The sequence below is a fragment of the Anomaloglossus baeobatrachus genome, chromosome 2 (assembly GCF_048569485.1).
Source record: "Anomaloglossus baeobatrachus isolate aAnoBae1 chromosome 2, aAnoBae1.hap1, whole genome shotgun sequence".
NCBI lineage: Eukaryota > Metazoa > Chordata > Amphibia > Anura > Aromobatidae > Anomaloglossus > Anomaloglossus baeobatrachus.
Genome location: NC_134354.1, coordinates 327423927 through 327451749, shown reverse-complemented (window position 1 = coordinate 327451749; position 27823 = coordinate 327423927). Strand labels below are relative to the sequence as shown.

At 46.7% G+C, this 27823-nt stretch overlaps 1 protein-coding gene across 2 annotated transcripts in view; it reads left to right on the top strand.

Annotated features, from left to right (window-relative positions):
• The window catches only part of RPS6KA1 (ribosomal protein S6 kinase A1), a 652732-nt gene that overhangs the window by 45397 nt on the left and 579512 nt on the right, over positions 1–27823 (top strand). For both annotated transcript variants that reach the window (XM_075335914.1, XM_075335912.1), the window contains exon 2: positions 1585–1629. In XM_075335914.1, the coding sequence (XP_075192029.1) occupies positions 1585–1629 (45 nt within the window). The remainder of the gene's footprint in view (positions 1–1584; positions 1630–27823) is intronic.

Here is a 27823-nt window from a genome sequence, read left to right as displayed (position 1 = left end):
AATATTTTGTAGATCCTCCTTTTGCAAAAATAACAGCCTCTAGTCGCTTCCTGTAGCTTTTAATGAGTTCCTGGATCCTAGATGAAGGTATATTTTGACCATTCCTGTTTACAAAACAATTCCACTTCAGTTAAGTTTGATGGTCGCCGAGCATGGACAGCACACTTCAAATCATCCCACAGATGTTCAATGATATTCAGGTCTGAATATTCCAGAACATTGTAATTGTTCCTCTGCTTGAATGCCTGAGTGAATTTGGAGCAGTGTTTTGGATCATTGTCTTGCTGAAATATCCATCCCCTGCGTAACTTCAACTTCGTCCCTGATTCTTGCACATTATTGTCAAGAATCTGCTGATACTGAGTTGAATCCATGCGACCCTCAACTTTAACAAGATTCCCGGTGCCGGCATTGGCCACACAGCCCCAAAGCATGATGGAACACCTCCACCAAATTTTACTGTGGGTAGCAAGTGCTTTTCTTGGAATGCCGTGTTTTTTTGCCTCCATGCATAACTCCTTTTTGTATGACCAAACAACTCAATCTTTGTTTCATCAGTCCACATGACCTTCTTCCAAAATGTAACTGGCTTGTCCAAATGTGCTTTTGCATACCTCAGGCGACTGTTTGTGGCGTGCTTGCAGAAACTGCTTCTTTCGCATCACTCTCCCATACAGCTACTTCTTGTGCAACAAGCACTGTATTGTTGACCAATGCACATTGACACCATCTGCAGCAAGATGATGCTGCAGGTCTTTGGAGGTGGTCTGTGGATTGTCCTTGACTGTTATCACCTTTCTTCTCTGCCTTTCTGATATTTTTCTTGGCCTGCCACTTCTGGGCTTAACAAGAACTGTACCTGTGTTCTTCCATTTCCTTACTATGTTTCTCACAGTGGAAACTGACAGATTATATCTCTGAGACAACTTTTTGTATCCTTTCCCTGAACAACTATGTTGAATAATCTTTGTTTTCAGATCATTTGAGAGTTTTAAGGAGCCCATGATGCCACTCTTCATAGGAGATTCAAATAGAACAACTTGGAAGTGGCCACCTTAAATACCTTTTCTCATGATTGGATACACCTGCCTATGAAGTTCAAAGCTCAATGAGGTTACAAAACCAATTTAGTGCTTTAGTAAGTCGGTAAAAAGTAGTTAGGAGTGTTCAAATCAAATTGATAAGGGTGCCCATACTTTTGCACCGGTCAAATTTTGTTTAAATGCGGATTGCATATTTTCTGTTAGTACAATAAACCTCATTTCAGTCCAGAAATATTACTGAGTCCATCAGTTATTAGATATGTGAAACTGAAATAGCTGTTGCAAAAACCCATATTGTTATAAAGAAAAAAGGTTAACATTAATAGGGGTGCCCAAACTTTCTCATGACTCTGTATATGTATGTAATATTTTATTTATTTTTTTTTTCAAGTTTGGTATTATCTGGATTGTATTTTCTTTGTGTAATGACACTTTTTTTTTTTTTAACAATGTCCTAGCATTCTCTCTCAATGCATTTTATGAATCAATATTTAGATGTAAAGTGACTTTGTTTTATTAGTGCCTTTTTTATTTATTACAGAATGGTCATTCAGTCACTGAAGACATCTGGAAATGTGCAAACAAGGTAAGTGTCATCCTTTCTATTTCACTTCCTGTTGAATACTTAAAGAGTAAAAGTGAAAATTGTCTCTTCAGGAGGAAGGAGACTAACTAGTGCCACCTATTGGAAGTAGCAATCCTAAAAGTCAAAACTGGCTCTTTTTAACAAGCCTTTTCATATGACCTAGAATTTATGCCAGATAAGAACCTTAATTTGCAGACACGGTGTTTTGGGATGATTGTCCCTCGTCAGTGCAAAGTATGGGATCTGATCTCACTGAATGAGACGCTGAAGTGGGGTCTAATGGGAAAGCTTTTCTCCTTGCGGAGACTGTCAAACCAATCTGGCTGTCATATTTTGTTTGTCAGTCTCCGCGAGGGACAATCCTCCCGAAAGAGTGTCTGTAAATTGAGATTCTGATCTGGCATAAATCCTAGGTCATATGAAAAGGCTCCTTAAAGAGCCACTTTTGACTTTTAGGATTGCTACTTCCAATAGGTGGCACTAGAGTTCGTCTCCTTCCTCCCTGGAGAGACAAATTGAATATTATCCAGAGGAGCATTGCAGCTATAAGACTCTTGTTAGTCCCAGGTTGGATAGCAGTCATTATAGGGTATCCCCTTGCTAAGATAGTCCCTACAAGATCACCTCTCCTATATTTGACCTTAAGGTGGAAGTCTCCCTTTACAAGACTGTCACATCTTGGGAGTTTCTTCTATGTATAAAAGTTAGTGTACAATGTTTTCTTACATATTAAGGCTACATTCACACGACTGTCCCGTTTTTGCGGTCCGCAAAAAAAGTCCTGTTTTTCCACCGATTCATCCGTGTGACATCCATATCCATTCTATTCTGTATACGGTCTGTGTGTCATCCGTGTGCCTTTCATTTGTTTTGCATACCGTACAAAAAAACTGTAGGAAGGTTACATACAGTCAAAACCTAGAAAGATGGAGGGTGGGATGGAGATGGAGAGAGAGAGAAGGATGGATAGATGAGAAAGACAAATATAATGTCTCACTCCTCTGCATTTTGTAATCTTGCACACTTTAGTGCCCTTCATATGGCACTAAAGGGTATTTAGTCTTGTACTTAGCAAAAAAAATAAATAATTTAAAAAAAATGACGTGGGGTCCCCCTTATTTTTTGTGCACAGCTAGAGTAAAGCAAACTGCTACAGACCGCAGCTGGCAGCTTCACCTTGGCTGGTAATCCAAAACAGAGGGCACTCCATGCTGTTATTTTAAATTAAATAAATAATTTCAAACAATCGTGGGGTCTCCCCCAAATTAAATCACCAGTCAAGGTAAAGCGGACACCTGTGGTCTGGTATTCTCAGACTAGAAAGGTCCACAGTTATTGAACCTTCCCCAGCCTAAAAAGCAGGCCGCAGCCTCCCCAGATGTGGCGCATCCCGCTGCCCTGGTGCAGTGGCAAACAGGGTAATATATGGGGTTGATAACAGTTGTGTAATGTTACCTGGCATAGTGATGTCACGGCGTCTATCATGTACCCGACATCACTAGCAGTCAATAATTTAAAAAAAAAAAAAAAAATGGACGACAAACAAATTTTTATGTGATAAAACACTCCCCAACACATTCCCTTTTTCACCAATTCATTGACAAGATAAAACAAATCCTGGTACTGTGTAATCCAATAAAGGGGGTCCCATGACGATCCATACTCACTGTCTCAGTCAATGAAGAACAGAATGTTTCCCATTGGCTGAGAGAACAATGGACTGATCTGAGCTAATATCATCATTCTGTTTTGCAAGGTTACTGCAGGGCATGCCGACATCATGAGGTTAGCTAGGTACATTACCTGCGGTGATTAACTCTGCTGAACTCTTGATGTCAGCGCTGGTCACTGAGTTCCATGACCACCGTGATCTCACCGCAAGTCTCGCGGGTGAGTGAGACTAGCGGTGATGTCACGAGCTCCCATGACACTTGAGACGATATCGCTGCGGGCATGGAACTCAGTGATGAGTGCTGACGTCAGGGGTACAGCAGACTTAATCACCCCAGGTAATGAACTTAGCTATAATGTGGTAGAAAAAAGAAATGGCCACACATCCAAAAGTCACAAGTTAATCTAATGCTGCTAGGCAAAAAAATGAAATACCTGATCATGAGGTTCTTGGTTTAACATTCTGATCAGACTGTATAAAGCCCACTGCCATGTCACGGCGAACCTCTGAGTGGATCTCTAGTATGATTTTGGGATGTGCGATTCATGTCTTTTACTTCCAAGTTTGCTATTCCTTTCTCGCCTTTTCATTGGGGGACACAGACCGTGGGTTATATGTAGTCTCCAGGGGAGGCTTGACACTGGATGTAAAAAAAGAGTTAGCTCCTCCTCCCACAGCATATAACCCCAGCTAGGCGGGAACTAGCTCAGTTCTTTAGTGTCAGCAGGGAGGCTGACACGTCTGGCCTGCAGGCCAGCTTATGTTTGTTTATTTATTTTTTCTTTGTGATTTTATTCTATTTTTGACTATGGGGCAATACCAGGGTGTGCTCACCCTCGTTCCCCCCGCTTACGGGCAGAGGAAACCTGGCGTGCAAAAGCCGTCAGTCTTCCTTCGCGCCCAAGTGGTTGGGTCTGCGTACCCCTCCAGGCTCCCTGGAAGCACCTCACAGAGGTAGCTCCAGAGGGCTAGGCAGAGCCGAGAACCTGCTAGCCTTGAGCCGAAGATGCGTCCCCGAGATCTCCGCATCCCAGGACCGACGCGTCTTCAGACGGAGCAAGAGCAGGTAGGGAGACTACTTGTACCCGTCCCCTGCATCCAACCGCCGCCTGAGGAGGCGCCGGTGGGGCGATGCAGGCCGTGATCCCGGGGAAGCATCATTAATTTAGCTCCCGGCGTCGGCCTGCATGTTTAGCAACGCCCCCTCCACTGCTCTAGAAGCCGCTCCCTCTAGTGGGCCGTCTCTCACCTCCACGCTGCCAGAGAATACTGGACGCCATTACATGTGGGGAGCAGACACGGGTGAGATCGCCTCCTTGGCTCTTCAAATCTGCAGCACTATTTACCGCTCTGTTCAGTGGTAAATCGCTGTCTTTCTAGCGGTGTGTGCCTGCTGGCTGGCGGTGTAGATCAGCTTTCAACGGTATATACTAACTGTGCCTGCAGGTATATACTGACTGGCAGTGTGTGCCACTTTACTATTGGTATATACCAGTTCTGTATAGCAGTCCCTTTCTAATACTGCTAGTAGCTCCTCACCCACAGTAGTGTAATACTGCTAGAGGCTCACAGTATAATTGTAGGTTTGTTGCTGACATGCGTAAAAACCGCAAGGGTGATAAAGCTTCCCAGGCATCCTCTATGGACCTGTACTATGCTTGTACCACCTGTGGAAGCTCGTTTCCCAATGGTCGAAGCTATCCACTTTGCCGAGGCTGCGATGCCCCTACTACAATGTCACAACAGGCGTTGCCGGACCAGTGGGTCGTGCAATCTGTGGGTTCGGCCCCGGCTGCCATTCAGGCAGCACCCCTGTCTGATGAGGCTATCCCTGCATGGGCTCTTCTGATGTCTAAAAGGTTAGATGACCTGGCCGCTCAGATATCTCAGCCTTCCACAGGCTCCCACAGCCTCCCCCCGGCTCAGCTCCCTCAGAGGAGCCCGCCTTCGTCTGGTGTATTATCCCCAGTACGTAAAAAGGCTGTCTCCAAAAGGCGCCATTGCGACCGCTCTGCCTCATCTGACTCACACGATGGTCAGTCTGACTCAGGCTCCGTGACCTTTAGTAGTCACGATTCCCGAGACTCTGACTCTGATTCAGATGTCCCTTCTGAGTCTAGGCATATGGAAGACACCTTGATAGCGGCTGTCAATCACGCTGTCGATTTCTGATCAGCCCTCGGACCCGACTTCTCAGTCGACAATCAAGCTAGCCAAGCAGCCTCCTAAGTCCTTTGCCCAGGATCCGATTATTTTCATCAAATCATATCTAAACGGTGGGATCACCCTGATAGGAGGTTTAATAAAAAATCCTCCTCTTCATTCGCTTATCCCTTTCCCCCGGAAATGGTTAAGCCCTGGTCGGTACCCCCCGTTGTGGATCCGCCAGTATCCAGACTGGCTAAACACACGGTTACGTCTGTTTCAAACAACGCGTCTCTTAAGGACTCGTCTGACCGCGCAGTTGATGCTGCGGTCAAATCTATTTTTCAGGCTTCGGGCTCCTCTCTGCGCCCCCTGTTAGCTCTTGCCACCCATGTCATGGCAATGAGCGTGTGGAGTAGGAACCTGCGCAAGTTTCTTCGCCCTTGCAGTATTCCTCCGGAGGCTTTTGAGATTCTTGATTTGTTCTCTCTCGCCTCTAATTATCTTCTTCACGGCTCTCTAGATGCAGCCAGCTGGTCAGCCCTAATGGCAGCCAATGCTGTCTTCGCCCGCAGGGTTCTGTGGCTAAAGATCTGGAATGCCTCCCAAGAAGTTCCTGTCCACACTTCCCTTCCAGGGTCTTCGTCTATTTGGTGAATCCCTGGACAAGCTCATATCTGAGGCGACGGGTGGTAAAAGTACCATTCTACCACAAAAGTGGCCTGTAGCCAGAAATTTCAAAAAATCTTCTTGACGCAGGCAGTCCTTTCGGCCTGCCCCCCAAAAGCCATCGGCCCAAGGACCGTCCCAACGCTCAGATCGAGGATCCGGTCCCTCAAGGGGCTCTTCTTGGCGTTCCCACTCCAAGCAGCCTAAATCCAAAGGACCTCGCTCTGTACAGGCCCCCTCAGCATGACTCCAGGTATCCCGCAGATCCGAATCCTGTGGGAGGGCGGCTTCTGCTTTTTCGAGATATCTGGCTAGACCACACCCACGATGCCTGGGTTCGAGAAATCGTCACCTCAGGTTACAAGATCGATTTCCATTCCCTGCCGGCCAACAGGTTTCTGCGTTCTCTTCTCCCAAAGTCAAAGACGCAAAAACGGGCCTTATTTCAGGCCATAGCTTCTTTACAAAAAGCAAACGTCATCATTCCAGTGCCCCTGGAACAGCGCGGCAAAGGTTTCTATTCAAACCTTTTTGTCGTTCCCAAAAAAGATGGCTCTGTCCGCCCTATCTTGGACCTCAAACGGCTGAACAAATTCGTACGGATTCGAACTTTCCAAATGGAATCATTGAGAGCAGCACTAGCCGCCATGGAACCTGGAGAATTCCTAGCTTCCATAGACGTTCAAGATGCTTATTTACACATTCCCATATGTGTCTCTCATCAACGGTTCCTTCGCTTTGCCGTAGGACAGTAATTTCCAATTCAGGGCCCTTCCCTTTTGGACTGGCTACTGCGCCTCGGGTCTTCACAAAGGTCATGGCGGCCGTCATGTCCATTTTACACCCCAGAGGCATCCTGGTCGTTCCCTATTTGGACGACCTTCTTGTCAAAGGGAGCTCTCCTCACGTTTGCTCAGAAAGCGTGCAGATTTGCCTAGACACGCTGTCAAGGCTAGGGTAGCTTGTCAACTTCAACAAGTCATCCCTCTTTCCTCATCAGCGCATCACCTTTCTAGGTATGCTGATAGACACGTCTCAGTCCCGGGTTTTCCTTCCAGAGGACAAGAGGTCTTCCCTGATCCGGGCTGCCCAATCCCTCCTCTCTCGCCGTCACACATCCCTTCGGAACGGAATGAGAGTGTTAGGCAAGATGGTGGCGGTCATAGAAGCCGTGTCCTTTGCCCAATTCCACCTGCGCCCTCTACAACTGGATCTTCTATCCTCCTGGGACAAGAATCCAGCTTCCCTGGACCGGTCAGTCCGCCTGTCTCTGTCTGCGCTCAGCTCCCTCGTCTGGTGGACTCAAGCCTCATCTCTATCTCAAGGGAAGTCCTTCTGCCCGGTCCACTGGCAGGTAGTCACGACGGATACCAGCCTGATAGGCTGGGGGGCGGTGTTTCCCCACCACACTGTTCAGGGACGCTGGTCTCCTTCCGAGCGCTCTCTGCACATCAATGTTTTGGATATCAGAGCCATATTTCTGGCCCTTCAGAATCTTCAACCCTTATTACTGGGCCTCCCTGTTCGGATCCAGTCAGACAATACCACGGCCGTGGCTTACATCAACCGTCAGGGAGGAACTCGCAGCAAGGCAGCGATGAAGGAGGTATCCTGGATTCTTCTTTGGGCAGAGAAGCACATCCCCATCATTTTAGCTGTCCATATCCCAGGGGTAGACAACTGGGCCGCAGACTTTCTCAGCAGGCAAGGTCTAGCGGCAGGCGACTGGTCCCTCCACGACGAAGTGTTCCATCAGATCACTCTTCGTTGGGGACTCCCGGATGTGGTCCTCATGGCGTCTCGAATGAATGCCATGATACGTCCCTTCATATCTCGGTCGAGAGACCCGCTAGCGCTCGGCTCTGACGCTCTAGTCTTTCCATGATCGCAGTTCCGCCTACCCTACATCTTCCCTCCATTTCCTCTCATTCCGAGAGTAATCAAGGAAATCAAAGCGGAGGGAATCTCGGTGATCCTCGTGGCCCCGGTCTGGCCCAGGAGAACCTGGTACCCAGAGCTCCTCCAACTTCTCAGCGGCACTCCCTGGCATCTTCCCGACCGCCCGGATCTTCTGTCGCAAGGTCCAATATTCCACCAGAATACAGCACAGCTGCATTTGACGGCGTGGCACTTGAATCCCTGATTCTAGCCAAATCGAGTTTTTCTTCCACGGTAGTTCATACCATGCTTAATGCTCGGAAGCCTTCCTCCGCCAGCATTTACCACAGGACCTTGAAGACCTATCTTTCCTGGTGTGACCGTCATAATCGGTCACCCCTGACCTTTTCAATCCCTAATGTTCTTGCCTTTCTGCAATACGGTCTGGACTCGGGTCTTGCTCTCAGTATCCTTAAAGGACAAGTTTCTGCCGTGTCAATTTTTTTTTTTTTCCAGATGCAGCTGGCTTCTCGCCCTCAGGTCCGTACCTTCCTTCAAGGGGTAGCGCATTTGGTCCCTCCTTATCGCCACCCCTTAGATCCCTGGGATCTGAATCTGGTCTGATCTGAGTCCTTCAACTTCCTCCCTTCGAACCTCAGAGAAATCTCTCTTCAACGACTGTCTTGGAAAGTTGCCTTTTTAGTCGCTATCACCTCTATCAGGCGAGTGTCCGACCTGGCAGCTCTTTCCTGTCGTTCACCTTACCTGATATTCCATCATAAGGTGGTCCTTCGGCCTTCCCCCACCTTCCTTCCGAAGGTCGTATCCTCTTTCCACCTGAACGAGGACATTGTGTTGCCGCCATTCTGCCTGGCCCCGGTCCACTCCTTTTGAGAAAGCCCTTCACAATCTCGATCTTGTCAGGGCTCTGCGGATCTTCATCTCCAGAACAGCGCCGTTGCGCAAGTCCGATGCTTTTTTCGTCCTCCCAGTAGGACACAAGAAGGGCAACCCGGCATCTAAATCCACGATTTCTCGATGGATCAGGACTGCCATCTGTGAGGCATACAAAGCACGAGGTGCCGCCCCCCCCCCCCCCCCCCCCTCAATCTGTGCGGGCCCACTCTACACGAGCAGTGGGTGCCTCCTGGGCTATCCGCCATCAGGCTTCGGCAGCCCAACTTTGCAAGGCCGCTACCTGGTCCAGTGTGCACACATTCACAAAATTCTACAGAGTGCATACGCATGCCTCCGCGGATGCTGCTCTTGGAAGCCAAGTCCTTCAGGCGGCAGTGGCCCATTTATAAGTGGCCACTGCTCGGTTCTGACAGTGTTTTCATAGGAGTTCACCTGCAGTTGCAGTTGTTAGTCAGCTCTTAGTCTGATGTTATACACTGTTAATAGTTCAGTTCCCACCCAGGGACTACTTTGGGACGTCCCACTGTCTGTGTTCCCCAATGAACAGGCGAGAAAGGAAATTACATTTTTGTGTACCCACCGTAAAATGTCTTTCTTGGAGCCTTTCATTGGGGGACACAGCTCCCACCCTTGTGGTTTTGGTTATCCTTTCCTACTGCTTTTACACCAAACTGAGCTTGTTCCCGCCTAGCTGGGGTTATATGCTGTGGGAGGAGGAGCTAACTCTTTTTTAAATCTAGTGTCAAGCCTCCCCTGGAGACAACATATAACCCACGGTCTGTGTCCCCCAATGAAAGGCTCCAAGAAAGACCTCTTACGGTGAGTACACAAAAATGTCCTTTTTGCATTCTATCCCCCTCTTTTTTACTTTACTCGATCCAGCACTCCTCCCATTTGGCACAGACATTTTTAATTGGCAGGAAATTGCAAAGAGTTCTGCGATTTTTGCTCCCAATTCACATACTGGGAGCTTGTGGAAGGTGAGTGTACAGCTCTTTCCGCAGAGTGCTGGTGCTGTGTGGTGACTGCTGTGGTGGCGGTTTTGGGTCAGTGGGGCGGTGTGGCCTGGAGTCATGGGGACTCTACCTTGCAACATGGGTGTGAGGCACAGTCACCTGCCCTGCTGGTGCATTGTCGCTGCTGCAGCGGTTGGCGCACGTTGCCACACTTCTTAGCTGTAGAATAGGGACCCACTCAGAGGTTCGCCGTGACGTGGCAGTGGGCTTCATACAGTCTGAATGTTAAACTAAGAACCTCATGTTCTAGTATTTATTTTTTGCCTGGCGCCATTAGATCAAAGTATGATTTTGGGATGTGCGATTAATGTCTTTTTCTTCCGAATTAACTTGCCTAACCTCTTGACTGCATTGCTCGTCAACCCGCAACTGCTGATACACTGCAGTGTGATTAGCTGCAGGGCTGGTGCTGGAGTGGGACACAGACTGCAGGGGCACACAACGGAAGCGACACGGAAGTGTTTCCGTGTGGCTTCCAGGGATTTTGCGGACCCCTTGACTTGTATTGAGTCACTGTCCACAATTGCGGAACAGAATAGGACATGTTCCATAATAACGGAATAGACATACGGGCTATAATGTGGGTTTTTTGGGGGTGTTTTTTTTTTTTTTTTAAGGAACTGATTGTACACAGAAGAGCTTCCGTGTGCCATCCGATCCTACACAAAAGACATTGAAAAGAGAGGCTTGTCAGTAGGTCGGAAAAAAAAAAATGAACAGGCCAAGAAAAAATGAACAGTTGTCTGAATGAGCCCTTATACACTGTGTGCAGAATTATTAGGCAAATGAGTATTTTGATCACATGATGATTTTTATACATGTTGTCCTACTCCAAGCTGTATAGGCTTGAGAGCCAACTACCAATTTAAGTAAATCAGGTGATGTGCATCTCTGTAATGAGGGGTGTGGTGTAATGACATCAAGACCCTATATAAGGTGTGCTTAATTATTAGGCAACTTCCTTTCCTTTGGCAAAATTGGTCAGAAGAGAGATTGGACGGACTCTGAAAAGTCCAAAATTGTGAGATGTCTTGCAGAGGGATGCAGCAGTCTTGAAACTGCCAATCTTTTGAAACATATCTATCACAGGAGGGGTTGGGGGCAACAGAAAGCCCTCCCCCCTGACAGTATAGATTATCTCACACATACACATAATAGACAAGTCATGTGACTGACAGCTGCCGTATTTCCTATATGGTACATTTTATTCTTGTAGTTTTGGCTGCTTATTAATCAGGTTTTTACTTTTGAAGGACAATACCAGACTTGTGTGTGTTTTAGGGCGATTATGTGGCGAGGTTGGTGTATGTGTGGTAGTGTGTGGCGCATTTTGTGTGTGTGTGTGTGTGTGTGTGTGTGTGTGTGTGTGTGTGTGTGTGTTCATATAATATTTATTCATTTATATCTTTTCATATCCCCCCGAGTGTGGCGAGTATCCCAGGTCGGGGCCCCCACCAAGCAACTATACAGTTTATACTCTTTGGTGCCATCACTCATTCTTTAAGTCCCCCTTGTTCACATCTGGCAGCTGTCAATTTGCCTCCAATACTTTTTTTTTTCACTTCTTCCCCATTATGTAGATAAATGCAAAATTGGTAAATTGGAACATGCGGAGTTAAAATTTCGCCTCACAACATAGCCCATGACGTTGTTGGGGTCCAGACGTGTGAATGTGCAAAACTTTGTGGCTGTAGCTGCGACGGTGCAGATGCCACTCCCGGATAGATAGATAGATAGATATTCTACGTCTACATCCACATCCGTCTACATCCACATCCGTCTACATCCACATCCGTCTACATCCACATCCAGCCCCGTAGGCCTCCATGTGTAGTGCAGCCCCCATAGGCTGGCTACTGTGTACTCACTGATTAAAAACACAAACAAACAATAAGCCCTCACCTCTTTGTTCCCACCCTGCTCCGTCCTCACCTCTCTCCTCGTTACCCTGCAGCTCCAGTCACTGTCCTCCCGCCCTGCGCTCTGCGTGTGCAGTCTGAGCCTGGGCTGTAGTCACACAGTGGGGACGTCACCGCCCTCGGCTGCATTGTGATGTTGAGCGCAGGCACAGGCGGAGAATGGTAGAGCATGGAGCGGAGCGCTCCGCTCTATGCTTTACCATTGGTGTGTGCAATGACTGGTGAGGGGTGGTCCCGATGCCGCTGACACCGGGCCCCCCTGACTCATATAGCGGTCGCATGGTTTGCCACAGAACACCGCAGCTGCTCATAGAGAGGAGCTGGCTGCTGATCTGCAAGCCGGGCCCCTAAGCCTACGGGCCCGGTTGCAATGGCAACCTCTGCAACCGCGGTAGTTACGCCACTGCCTGTGAGGCACACATGTCAGCTGTTCAAATCAGCTGACAGGTGCAGGAATCGCTGCCGGCTGCCCGCAGCAGCCGCAGGAGATTACACCTATATGTAATGTTCTGGCTCACGGTCGTTAAGGGTCAACACCTTCACCACCTTGCGGTTTTCCATTTTAGCACTTTTGTTTTCGCTCCAGTTTCCAAGAACTGTAACTTTATTTTTGTCGTTTTTTTTTTTTTTTTTTTCTGATTATTTTTTGTGCCTGAGCTGACTTTTTTACTGATATAATGTTCTGATCATATTTTATTGCAATGTTGCAGTGGCCTAAAAAATGTTGGTGTTTCAGTTACATAGATTCATTTATTTGATTGATCTGAGATTTGTGAACACAATAATACCAAATGTGTGTATTTTATCTTACTTTCTGGGGCAAAAGGGGGTGATTTGAACTGATATATATTTCATATTTTTAAAAACTAACTTTATTGTATTTACTAAAGGGAACTTGAAGCTGCAAACATTTGATTATGCACTGCTCTGTATAGCAGAAGCAAACACTGCTCAGTACAGCAGAAATCGCGATCTCCTATGAACACCAGCTGACAGCCGGTGTTCATAGGAAGATAGTCATAACATCAGCTGACTCCTGACTGTCATGACAACCCATTGGTGCCCCACAATGACTTCTCCAGAGCGCCATTGGGAGTGGGAAATGGTGCACTCCCAGATTGACAGTGGGGTTAGAGGCACATGTCAGCTAATCAAATCAGCATATGTGCAGGTAAAGTTGCAAGCTTCGCTTACAAGCCCGCATCAAAGGAAGGGACATGACCTAGAATGTAAGAGTATGGCCTAGGTCAGTCATGGCGAACCTTTTACAGGCCGAGTGCCCAAACTGTAGCCCTAAACCCATTTTTTTTTTCCGAAGTGCCAACCAATCCTATTATGTAAATTGATTTTAAGCAGCTCTTCAGCAGGGGGCACCCCGTTCATGCTTACCATACACTGAAGCTGAGCCACTGCCCTTTCCAGACACAGCAGTTAGATTGATTTTTTTCTGGAAAAAATTGCAGCATATTAGACAGATTTTAGCATGGAATGCAATCAGATTTCATCCTGTAATCCACATCTACATTTCAAAGTCTAAACATCTTGAAATCCCATAAAGACGTACGAGTTGCTACCCTCCCCTTTCATTGTGTAGTTATGTCCCCTTCCTGGGCCACTTCTTGGTAAACATGTCCCCCATCCTGATATATATTTCCTACATTCTGGTATATTTGTCCCCATCATGGCCCCATCCTGGTAAATATACCTCATCCTGGTAAATGTCCTCCATCTTGGTAAATGTATCCCATCCTGACATATTGCCCATCCTTGTAAATGTTCCCCCATCCCGGCATGTACCCCTGGTTCCTGGTTAATGTACCCCCATCCAGGTAAATGTCCCCTTTCCTAGCATGTACCCCCATCCTGGTAAATGTCCACCTTCCTGGCATATTCCCCTTCCTGTTAAATGTTCCCCCATCCTGGTAAATATTCCCCATCTTAACATGTTCCACATCCTGGTAAATGTTCCCCTTCCCGGTAAATGTACCCTATCGTGGCATGTTTTCCCCATCCTGGCATGCATGGTTCCCTATCCTGCCATGCATGTTTCCCCCCCCTCCCCCCATGCTGGAATGTGTGTTCTCCCGCCCCATCCACACACAAGTTATGAAAAAAACCCAAAACACAACTCCCCTTCCAGCACCCGCTCCACCGCTGCGCGCCGCTGGGTCCTCAGTTCCCACGCGGCCAGAAGATGTCATTACACCGGCGCCGCTTACTGATGCTCCTCCGTCTCCTAGGCAACAGACCTGCAGCCTGGGAGAGGAGGAGTGTCAGAGCGAGGAGAAATGTCTCCTCCGCTCCAACACAGCTTTGAACTGTCGGCGCCACCGCGCCAGCAGTTCAAAGCGGCAGGATGAGGACACCGCACTCGTGCCAGCAGAATGGGCTCTGCGTGCCCCTGCTGGCACGCGTGCCATAGGTTCGCCATCACTGGCCTAGGTCAAGTAGGAGTTAATGGCTGTGGGTAGAGTTTAGAGGGCACACCAAATTTACTTATACAAGCTATACATTGACTAATGTATATTGTATCAAAGTGTCATATCTTTAGTATCGTCCCATGAAAGATATAATATAATAGGTACAAAAATGTGAGGGGTGTACTCACTTTTGTGAAAGTCTCTTTTAATAGTAACACGTTAATTGGCACTGCTGTGCACATTGATCATTATGATTTGAACTTACGTTAGTTCTCCTTGAACGCCTTCCTCTCTTACATGTGTGCGGTCTGTCTATACTAGGGTGACTGCAAAAAATCGATGTCGGAATTTTGTCCGTCTGGACCCCACAAAACTATTCCCCTTTCCAGATATTGAGAGAACCGAAATTTGAGCTCGATCAAACGACGTTAAGCCGTGCCGCTCGTCGCTCAAAGTTTGAAAAAATCCAAATTTTTGGCCAAAAAGCTGACATATGGAGCCATAACTCCAGAACGGTAAATAATTAATAAAACACGCTTAATATCTCAAAAGAAAGCTAATGTTCTTCAAAATTTATATTTTATACATAATTGTTATTTTAAGTCAAACTGAGTTACAACAGCTTTTAGCCCCAAGAACGTGACCTGGTACCACCAGGAGCATACTTCGTATATTTTGTTATTAAGGCTAAGTTCACACTTCAGTTGTTTTGCATCAGTCACAATCCGTAGCCTTGAGGAATTACGGTATCCTGCAAAATATTTTGCAGGAATCCTGTTTTTTCCCCATAGGCTTCTATTAATGACGGATTGTGACTGATGATGCTGCGTTGCATCCGCTGCATCGCGGTCAGTTTTTTAACTGACCGCCGGGCGGGAGCAAAGCAGCATGTAACAATTTTTGAGCAGCGCGATCCGTAGGATTTTGCTGCGCATGCGCTTTCTGGCTCCCCGCCCCCGTAACCAGGATAAACATCGGGTAACCAAGCAATGCGCTTTGGTTAGTTACCCGATATTTACAGTGGTTACGGGTGCAGGAAGCCCGCGCTAAGCTGGTATCCGCGCCCTCCCGCACTCCGCATGTGTACTCACACACTCACACACACACACTCTCTCACACACACACACACACTCTCACCTGTCCCCAGCCATGCAGACCGCGGCACTGACGCCCTCAGCTACGCCCCCCAAACTCCGCCCCCCAAACTCCGCCCCCCGCACACAACAGAGTCTGACAAAGAATTTTTTCTTTGTCACCGTTGTCATCCGTTGTACAATGCATCATTCACATGCGTCAAGCAACGCATGTGACTGATGCAAAACAACGGAAATGTGAACTTAGCCTAAGTGAAAAATTTTGTGTTTTTTTTGGTATATTTTTGAGTTTAAAGTAGAAATATAACAAAAAACAAGTAATACTGATAAGTCTAATGACCTTTTTTTTATTTTAAAATATAAAAATGAGGTATATAATACAAACAAAACAGACACAGAAAAGATACAGACGTAGTACCTACATGAGTTGATAATTTTACATAGTTATCTAATCTATTCTAGAGCTTTTGTTAAAGTAGTTTTTAAAACGTCAGAATATAATGCTCGGCATTTGCTTACAACTTGCAGGACATATTGCTTTTGTTCTTCATCTTTTGTCAGAAGGTCGTTAAAGTCGGTTAATAATTTAACACCACGCTCAGCCATATCATTAACTACTTTTTAATGTGTTGACAATTTTCAATCCTTCTTGGAAGTCATTATTTTGAGGCCAGGTGTTTGGATTTTGTCTTAGGAAATCTGTTTTTATAATAAATTGGTCAAAGAATGTACCGTATTTTTCGCTTTATAAGATGCACCTGATTATAAGACGCACCCCCAAATTTGGTGAAGGAAAAGAATTATTTTTTTTTAATGTTTAAATGGGGTCCATCTTATAATGCAAGTGTTCCTCAACAAATCATATAGGATATATGTCCCTCATAGCCCCCCCATCCTAAAATTAGCCCCCTTAATCTGGATATGGCCACCTTATATTGAATATAGCCCCCTTGTGATGGCACACGTTCCCCTGTGCTGCCTATGGCCCCCTATGGATTGCATACATTCCCCTGTGCTGCCTATGGCCCCCTATGGATTGCATACATTCCCCTGTGCTGCCTATGGCCCCCTATGGATTGCATACATTCCCCTGTGCTGCCTATGGCCCCCTATGGATTGCATACATTCTCCTGTGCTGCCTATGGCCCCCTATGGATTGCATACATTCCCCTGTGCTGCCTATGGCCCCCTATGGATTGCATACGGTCCCCTGTGCTGCCTATGGCCCCCTATGGATTGCATACGGTCCCCTGTGCTGCCTATGGTCCCCTATGGATTGCACACGTTCCCCTGTGCTGCCTATGGCCCCCTATGGATTGCACACGTTCCCCTGTGCTGCCTATGGCCCCCTATGGATTGCATACGTTCCCCTGTGCTGCCTATGGGCCCCCTATGGATTGCACACGTTCCCCTGTGCTGCCTATGGCCCCCCTATGGATTGCACACGTTCCCCTGTGCTGCCTATGGCCCCCTATGGATTGCACACGTTCCCCTGTGCTGCCTATGGCCCCCTATGGATTGCATACGTTCCCCTGTGCTGCCTATGGCCCCCTATGGATTGCATACGTTCCCCTGTGCTGCCTGTGCCCCCCTATGGATTGCATACGTTCCCCTGTGCTGCCTGTGCCCCCCTATGGATTGCATACGTTCCCCTGTGCTGCCTGTGCCCCCCTATGGATTGCATACGTTCCCCTGTGCTGCCTGTGCCCCCCTATGGATTGCATACGTTCCCCTGTGCTGCCTGTGGTCCCCTATGGATTTCACACGTTCCCCTGTGCTGCCTGTGGCCCCCTATGGATTTCACACGTTCCCCTGTGCTGCCTATGGCACCCTATGGATTGCATACATTCCCCTGTGCTGCCTATGGCACCCTATGGATTGCATACATTCCCCTGTGCTGCCTATGGTCCCCTATGGATTGCACACGTTCCCCTGTGCTGCCTATGGCCCCCTATGGATTGCACACGTTCCCCTGTGTTAGATATCGCCCCCATAGTGCTGCCCATGGCCCCTATATAGATCGCACAAGTCCCCCTGTGTTAGATATCGCCCCCAGGCTGCTGCCCATTGTAAAATAAAACCCTCTTTCCTTACCTCCTCCAGCGCTGAGCTCCCTCCGTGCTTCTCTTCCTTACTTCCTGGTTCTCAGTGCGGTCATGTGATCGGCACAGCAGCCTGAGATCTCTGCCTGCCTGATCACAGTGGAAGCAGGGACACGGGGAGAAACGCTGCAGGGGTAAGTAAAGCTATTTTATTTTAGAATGAGCAGCAGCCTGGGGGCCAGATCTAACACAGGGGGGTGCATGTGCGATCACAGGGGGGCGCAGGCTCACACAATATGCACCGCTCCCCCAGCCCATCACTGCGTGCGATTTCAGCACCATTGGAGATGGACAGCGGCTGTGCATATTATATATAATATTATGCTGCTGCCCCCACCTCCCCTGGACCCTGCAGTGTGTGTGTGTGTGTGTGTGTGTGTGTGTGTGTGTGTGTGTGTATATATGTATATATATATATATATATATATATATATATATATATATATATATATATAATTGAATTTTATAATATATATATATATATATATATTATAAAATTCAATTATATATATATATATATATATATATATATATATATATATTATAAAATTCAATTATATATATATATATATATATATATATATATATATATATATATATATAGATATATAATAATTGAATTTTATAAAATATATATATATATAATTTAATAAAATATATATGTTATATTTTATAAAATTAAATTATATGTTATATTTTATAAAATTAAATTATATGTTATATTTTATAAAATTAAATTATATGTTATATTTTATAATATTAAATTATATGTTATATTTTATAATATATATATATATATATATATATATATATATATATATATATATATATATATATATATATATATATATATATATATATATATATATATATATATATATATATATACACCCCCCCCCCCCCCGTATATGCGGCTTATAAGACGCACCCCCTACTGTCCCCCAAAATTTGGGGGAACAAAAGTGCGTTTTATAAAGCGAAAAATACGGTAAATGTTTCTTTGGTAAGTAAATTTACCAATCCTCCAACTACCTCTTTTAATTTTTCTTTCCTAACTTTTGGATTTACAACCCTAGCGTGCTCTGATGGTTCCTCTGTGCTACTGAGCAATTTATTAGCCATTAACAACTTTTCATCGTCTGTAATGGTGGGATCAAAAAACGATAATCCCACCAACTCTACATTCAAATACCACAAATGGTTCGAAAATTTGGTCAGGGCTATTTCTGCAATGTCGTTGTCACATTCTTTATAGTCTAACAGACTATGTAAAATACCTAAATCTTGCTTTGGTGCAAGATGAGCTTTTGGAGCATTGAACCAAGCTTTACAATAAATTTTAACTAGGAAAACAGAAATGGCACGCACAGAACTTTCTTCTTCTTTAGACATCTTAAATTGACGACGAAAAATGAACATTTTTAAGCAGTAAATAGCCTTTGCCATCCACCTAGCATGATGAAATGGCTCCTGGAGTTCTAAAACCCACAACATTGCGGTCTAGTGATCCAACAAATACGAGAACTAACTGCAACAGCCCCTTGTAGTCATCTCTGGGGTGGCTCTCAGTTAATTTGGTCTCAAATTCAGCAGTAACATTTGCAATTACTTCTGGAGTTAGCTGCTTTTGTATTAGATTGTCACTGATACCTGTGTCGTATTTTCCTTTGTCTATCTTGGGCCACGCAGTAAGGAATCTTTTGAAAATGTCTGGATGAGGTCCAGTGGTTGATCCCATTTTTGTGTCGAATAGAAATTACATGCACTCGGTGTGTAACATATAAATTTTGAACAACATTAGCTTTCTTTTGAGATATTAAGTGTGTTTTTACTATTTACCGTTCTGGAGTTATGGCTCCATATGTCAGCTTTTTGGCCAAAAATTTGGATTTTTTTCAAACTTTGAGCAACGAGCGGCACGGGTTAACGTCATTTGATCGAGCTCAAATTTTGGCTATCTCAATATCTGGAAAGGGGGATCGTTTTGTGGGGTCCAGACAAACAAGATTCCGACATCCCCCCCCCCCCCCTTCCCCCCTATGAGATCCGGTCACCCTGGTCTATACATATGATATATATATACAGTAATTCTTTTATTTTAGTAGGCCTGTACACTGTTGAAAACCAAATGATTCACTATTGCAATTGCAGGGCACATTGTTAGTCGTGTGATCTGTGATGCAGCTCCAAACAAGAACAATTCTGAGACCTGCAAAAAAAGAGCTTTGTGTGTCTGGGCTTGTACTGGAATATACTGTATCTGCGCCCATGTTGCTCATAGTTGCTAGATATGGGAGGAAGGCAGGAGCTGCAGTGTGTGTGTGCTTCCAGATAAAAGCATGGGAGCGTTGTTGGATATATTGATCCTATCTTGGCCTTCTTTGTCCTGCTCTCTACAGCAAGAGGTGACACAAAGCTTTTATGTGATCAGGTTACAGGATCATTACAGGCAACCACCTCCTTTGCTGCTGCCTCAGTGGCAGGAAACTCAAATTAAAGAGAGGGGCTTTATTCCTTTAAATGCTCTTCAAGGAATCAATACTTTCAAAATGAAAAGGTGATGAAATTGTGCATAGTACATTCATCCAAAACCTGGAAGTGTCCCAGGTCCTCCCCCCCCCCCCCCCCCCCCAAAAAAAAATGAAAAAATTACAGTATACTGGCAATATAATTATTTTGTTGAAAATAAGTGTACCTACCAAACCCAATAGGGGTCGGGTGCATGGCCTATGGGCCACTGCGGAAAAGTGACTTTATATCTGCAGGCATTCTAGAACTCCTCTATGGCAATGTTGGTGGAATGAAATTTTAAACATACCATATTCATTTCAATTAATCTCACATAATTCTTTTCTTAGTGTGCAACAGATCGCTGTACAGATTAATAACGATCAATGTATAAAGAGAAGGGCTGTTCACTAGTGGCAATGCAAGGGGAATAAATGTAAAGCAGAAACTTCTGTATGAACACTGACATGAAAAATACAATAGCTATATGTAAGAATGAAAATATGACAAAGGTATCTAACTGCCATGAACTTTAATAATGAGAAATGTAGGTATTTAATTGATCAATGCAACAGAGCCCCAACACCTCGTCACGGTATTCTTTCGTTGGGGTCCCTAGCTAATGTGTGTCGTGTATGGGAAGCTGAGACCCAGGCTATATACAGTATGTATAATGTGGACTGGCAATAGGTGTGGGTGGCGCCAGGTTTACAAACAAGACTACAAACCAATTAAGAAATAATGTCTGGAACACCATTCTAAGGCTGAACTGGGTGCAAAAACCCTAAAAAAACTTCACTATATAAAGAGAAGGGCTGCACACCAGTGACAATGCAAGGGGAATAAATGTAAAGCAGAAACTGCTGCATGAATACGGACATGAAAAATACAATAGCTATATTTAAGAATGAAAATATGACAATGGTTTTTGCACCCAGTTCAGACTTTGAATGGTGTTACTTAGGTTGAAAAAAAGACCTAGGTCCATCTAGTTCAACCTTCTTCCACCAGTTCTATATTTGGTCACTAAGTCATTTATAACCAACAATGTTTTGTGTATCATCCAGCACTTTTTTAAAAGCTGTTATAGTATCTTCCATTACTACCTCTTGTGGTAGGGCATTCCACAGTCTGACTGCTCTAAATGTAAAGAACCCTTTCCTATTTAACTGTTGGAATAGCTTTTCTTCCACTCGCAGTGAGTGTCCCCTGGTCTTTAGTATTGTCTTTGGAAGAAATGTCATGTGCCAGTCCTTTTATATTGACCTCACATGTATTTATACATATAAATGAGTTCCTCTGAGACGTCTTTTTTCTAAGCTAAACATATCTAACTTTTTCAACCTGTCATCATATGAGAGGCCTTCCATTCCTTGTAGTAGTCTAGTTGCCCGCCTTTGAACTGACTCTAACTTCTGAATGTCCAACTTAAAATGTGGATCCTAAAACTGGATCCCATATTCCAGATGTGGCCTTACAAGTGATTTATAGAGGAGTAACAATACGTTGGGATCGCGGGATCTAATCTCTTTTTATACACCCTACAATCTTGTTTGCTTTAGCAGCTGCTGCTTCACATTGAGTGCTGCTGCTCAGCTTATTTGTAATGAGAATACCCAAGTCCTTCTCCTGTTCTGTAGTCCCGAGTTTACTTCCATTTAATGTATACGCAGCTATAGGATTACTCCGTCCTAGGTGCATTACTTTACATTTATCAACATTAAATCTCATTTGCCAAGTATCTGCCCATTCTGACATCTTATCCAGATCTTTTTGTAATATTGTACTATCAAGGTCAGTTTTTAATATCCTACATAGTTTGGTGTCATCAGCAAAGACTGACACTTAACTATCAATCCCATCCACAAGGTCATTAATAAAGAGATTACAAAGAATCGGTCCTAGCACAGATCCCTGCGGCACCCCACTGCTGACTATAGCCCATTTAGAGAATGTACCATTTATGACTACTCTTTGTTTCCTATCTTTTAGCCAATTCCTTACCCAGTTGCATATAGTTTCCCCTAGTCCTTGCTTCTGGAGCTTTAATATAAGGCTATTATGTGGTACGGTATCAAATGCCTTTGCAAAGTCCAAATAAATCACATCAGCTGCATTACCAATATTCAGGTTTGCACTTACCCCCTCATAGAACCCCAACAGGTTGGTTAGACACGACTTATCTTTCATGAATCTATGCTGTCTGTCAGTTATTATATTCTTTTCTGCAATATATTTTTGCATGTCATCTTTTAAAATGCCCTCAAAAACTTTGCATACTACTGATTTCAGGCTTACTGGACGATAGTTGCCTGGATCTACCTCTTACCTGTCTTAAATATTGGTACCAAATCAGCAATCCTCCAATCCTGAGGCACCAACCCTGTTACAAGTGAGTCTAAAAAGATGAGATACAGCGGTCTGTCGATTACGGAGCTCAATTCCCTCAATATTCGTGGATGAATGCCATCTGGCCCGGGGGATTTGTCAATGTTTAATTTACTCAGACGCAGGCGTACTTCATCTTATGTTAAATTAATTATATCGGGTGGTAAACTTTGGTTTTTCACTTGTTGAATGATCCCTGGAACAGTCAGTTCCTTGTTGAGCACTGATGAGAAATGCCTATTTAGTTATAGAGGACAAACAAAAGACTGAGATTAACTTATTATATTTTAAGGGGCAGATACTATCCTTTGTTTTCCTTTTGACATTAATGTATTTATAAAAGATTTTGGGATTTATTTTAATGTCCTTGGCAATTTTTGTTTCAGTAGCTAATTTTGCTTGCTTGCTTGATTTACTTTTTTTTTTTTTTTTTTTACATTTCCTATTGATATCTTTAGGCCCTGTGCGCACTGGAAAACGGAATTTTCTTAAGAAAATTCCACAGGGTCTGAAAGATTACCGCATCCGCGGTAAAAAAAACCGTGGCAAACCACACCCGAAAACCGCATGCGGTTTGCCACGGTTTTACCGCGGTATTGTTTGCAGTATTGCCGCGGTTTTGCCGCATGTGTTTTAATGCATTCAATGCAATAAAGCACATTGGAAAAAAAGTCATTTCCTTTTGAGACAGGAGGATAGACAGGAGGATAGACAGGAGGATAGACAGGAGGATAGACAGGAGGATAGACAGGAGGATAGACAGGAGGATAGACAGGAGGATAGACAGGAGGATAGACAGGAGGATAGACAGGAGGATAGACAGGAGGATAGACAGGAGGATAGACAGGAGGATAGACAGGAGGATAGACAGGAGGATAGACAGGAGGATAGACAGGAGGATAGACAGGAGATCAATCAACAATCGACTCACTGCATTTTTCCTGAGCGGTAATGTGTTGTTCACATTACCTGCCGTGGGAAATGACCTGTAATTACCTCTGCAGTCTGTCTCGTTACGAGGCTGCATTCAGTAAAGTGTCAGTCGCGGCTGGATGCAAGCGACGTGGGACATCGCTGTGGATTACGCCGGAGCTGTGTGTTTGGGGAGGGGTTAATAAAGGGGTGAAACCGGGGCTTTTTTGTGTTTTTATTTTAAATAAAGGATTTTTCGGTGTTTGTGTTTATTCACTTTACTTACGGGTTGATCATGTCAGCTGTCTCATAGACGCTGACATGATTAAAGCCTGGACTTAGTGGCGGCGATGCGCTGCCATTAACTCATTATTACCTGGATTGCCACCGCATCACGGCAATCTGGAAGAGCCGGAACACTCCGGGACTGCCGCATAATGGATGCGACAGTCCCAGGGCATCTGCGGGCTGATATTCTCGGCTGCGAAATGGGGGGGGGGGGCATTAACCCTGCCGCTCGTCCTCCCCAGCCTGAGAATACCGGGCTGCCGCTGTGTGTTTACCTCGGCTGGACGGTAAAAATACAGTGGAGCCCATGTGTTTTTTTTTTTTTTTTTTTTAATCTATATGTCCATTTGATTTGTATGTGTATTCCATATGTCTGTGTGTGTGAGTGCTATGTCTGTGTATTTGATGTCTGTGATGTGTGTGTTTACTCTCTGCTCTGTTTCCTCTTCCTGTCATAATGACATCACTTCCCTGCAAACCGCAGGCAGTGCTGAACATTATGTCCCGAAACCGTGAAATACCGCAGGGAATAACGCAGTAAAACGCAGTGAACCGCACAGAATTTGCTACCTGCGTTATTCCCTGCGGGATTTCACGATTACATTGCAGTCAATGGAGTGAAATGCCGCCGCGACGTGCGGAAAAGAAGTGACATGCAATTGTGTTTGCTGCGGGAATCCCGCAGCAAAACATGCAGCTGTCAAAATCCAAATAGTGCGCACAGCATTTTTTTTTCCCCGTAGGTTTTGCTGGGGAATCACTGCAGAGATGTTATGAACATAACATGCAGCAAAACCGCAGGAAATTAATCCGCGGCAAAAACCGGCAAGTGCGCACAGGGCCTTATACTTTTGAAATGCTATTTCTGTATTCTCAGCCTTTAAAATTTTAAACGCCCTTTGTTTTTGTATTATTATACTTTGTACAGTCTTATTTATCCATAGTGGTTTTTTTATTCCTGGACATTTTATTACCAGAGGGTATAAGTTTTTTACAGGACTCTAGTAGTATATCCTTAAACTTACCCCATTTATGTTCCGTATCCCCAGGTACTATAACATTGTCCCAATCTACACGTTTAAGCTCTTCCCTTAAAGGAGTTGTCCGACATAAACTCAAAAATTTTTGTTAAGCTAATCTGTGCTGTATTGTCATATTAAACATCCCTACATTGTTGTTTTTGTTTTCTAACTTTTGTTCCTCTTGAATTATCCCTTTTTATTCTCTGCAGCTCCTTGTTTACATTCACCTCCAGAAAACATAACTTCATGTGCAAAACCTCCCAGTCAGAGCTGGCACCGCCCAGCCTCACTGTCCAGCTCCACCAGAGTGTCCAGCCGCGCCCCCTGCCCGCCCCCTGCACACACACATTCCCTGTCAGTATTCTGCCCCAGCACCTGACCTGTTATTACTACAGAATTGCAAATAACAGCCCCACATAGGGCTCTGCACCAAACACACACATATGGCTCTGCACACCTTCACATATGGCTCTGCACCGCGCGCGCACTCATGGGGCTCTGCACCGCGCACACACACACGGGGCTCTGCACCACACACACGGGGCTCTGCACCACACACACACACACACACCACACACACACGGGGCTCTGCACCACACACACACGGGGCTCTGCACCACACACACACGGGGCTCTGCACCACACACACACGCACCACACACACACACGGGGCTCTGCACCACACACACACGCACCACACACACACACGGGGCTCTGCACCACACACACACACACACACGCACCACACACACACACATGGGGCTCTGCACCACACACACACGCACCACACACATGGGGCTCTGCACACACACACACACACACACGGGGCTCTGCACCACACACACACGGGGCTCTGCACCACACACACACGGGGCTCTGCACCACACACACACGGGGCTCTGCACCACACACACACGGGGCTCTGCACCACACACACACGGGGCTCTGCACCACACACACACGGGGCTCTGCGCACACACACACACATGGGGCTCTGCACCACACACACACGCGCGCGCGCACACACACACGGGGCTCTGCACCGCGCGCGCACACACACACACACACACGGCTCTGCACCGCACACACACACGGCTCTGCACCGCACACACGGGGCTCTGCACCGCACAAACACACACACGGCTCTGCACCGCACACACGGGGCTCTGCACCGCACAAACACACACGGGGCTCTGCACCACACACGTGGCTCTGCACCGCACAAACACACACGGGGCTCTGCACCACACACACACACACACACACACACACGGGGCTCTGCACCACACACACGGCTCTGTACCGCACAAACACACAGACACACACAGACACACACACACGGCTCTGCACCGCACAAACGCACACATGGGGCTCTGCACCGCACACACACGGCTCTGCACCACACACACACACGCACACACACGGGGCTCTGCACCGCACACACACACACACACATACATGGGGCTCTGCACCGGGCGCGCACACACACACATGGGGCTCTGCACCGCGCACACACACACACACGTGGCTCTGCACCGCACAAACACACACATGGGGCTCTGCACCGCACACACACACACGCACACACACACATACACACGGATGACTCTGCACCGCACACACACACACACACACACACGGGGCTCTGCACCACACACACACACACGGCTCTGCACCACACACACACACACGGGGCTCTGCACCACACACACACACGGGGCTCTGCACTACACACACACAAACACACACACACGGGGCTCTGCACCGCACACACACACACACACACACACACACGGGGCTCTGCACCGCACACACACACACACACACACACGGGGCTCTGCACCGCACACACACACACACACACACACGGGGCTCTGCACCGCACACACACGGGGCTCTGCACCGCACACCACACACAGATGGGGCTCTGCACCGCACACACACACACACACACACACACGTCTCTGCACCGCGGACACACACACATGGGGCTCTGCACCGCGCACACACACACACACACATGGGGCTCTGCACCGCACAAACACACACATGGGGCTCTGCACCACACACACACACACACACCCCCATGGGGCTCTGCACCGCGCACACACACACACACACACGGGGCTCTGCACCGCACAAACACACACATGGGGCTCTGCACCGCACAAACACACACACACACGGGGCTCTGCACCGCACAAACACACACACACACACATGGGGTTCTGCACCACACACACACACACACACACACACACACACACACACACACACACGGGGCTCTGCACCACACACACACATGGGGCTCTGCACCACACACACACACACACACACATGGGGCTCTGCACCACACACACACACAGGGCTCTGCACCACACACACACACACCCATGGGGCTCTGCACCGCACACACACACACACACACGGGGCTCTGCACCGCACACACACACACATGGGGCTCTGCACTGCACAAACACACACACACACACACACGGCTCTGCACCACACACGGCTCTGCACCACACACACACACACGGCTCTGCACCACACACACACACACACGGCTCTGCACCACACACACACACACACACACACGGCTCTGCACCACACACACACACGGCTCTGCACCACACACACACACACACACGGCTCTGCACCACACACACGGCTCTGCACCACACACACACACGGCTCTGCACCGCACACACACACACATGGGGCTCTGCACCGCACACACACACACACACACACACACACACACGTGGCTCTGCACCGCACACACTCACACACGGGGCTCTGCACCGCGCACACACACACACACGGGGCTCTGCACCGCACACACACACGGCTCTGCACCACACACACATGGGGCTCTGCACCACACATGCGCGCGCACTCACACACACACACGGGGCTCTGCACCACACACACACGGCTCTGCACCGCACACACAAACACACACATACATTGGGCTCTGCACCGTGCGCGCACACACACACACACACGTGGCTCTGCACCGCACAAACACACACACACATGGGGCTCTGCACCGCGCACACACACACACACACACACACAGATGGCTCTGCACCGCACACACACACACACGGGGCTCTGCACAGCACACACACACATGGGGCTCTGCACCGCACAAACACACACACATGGGGCTCTGCAACACACACGGCTCTGCACCACACACACACGGGGCTCTGCACCGCACACACACACACACACGGG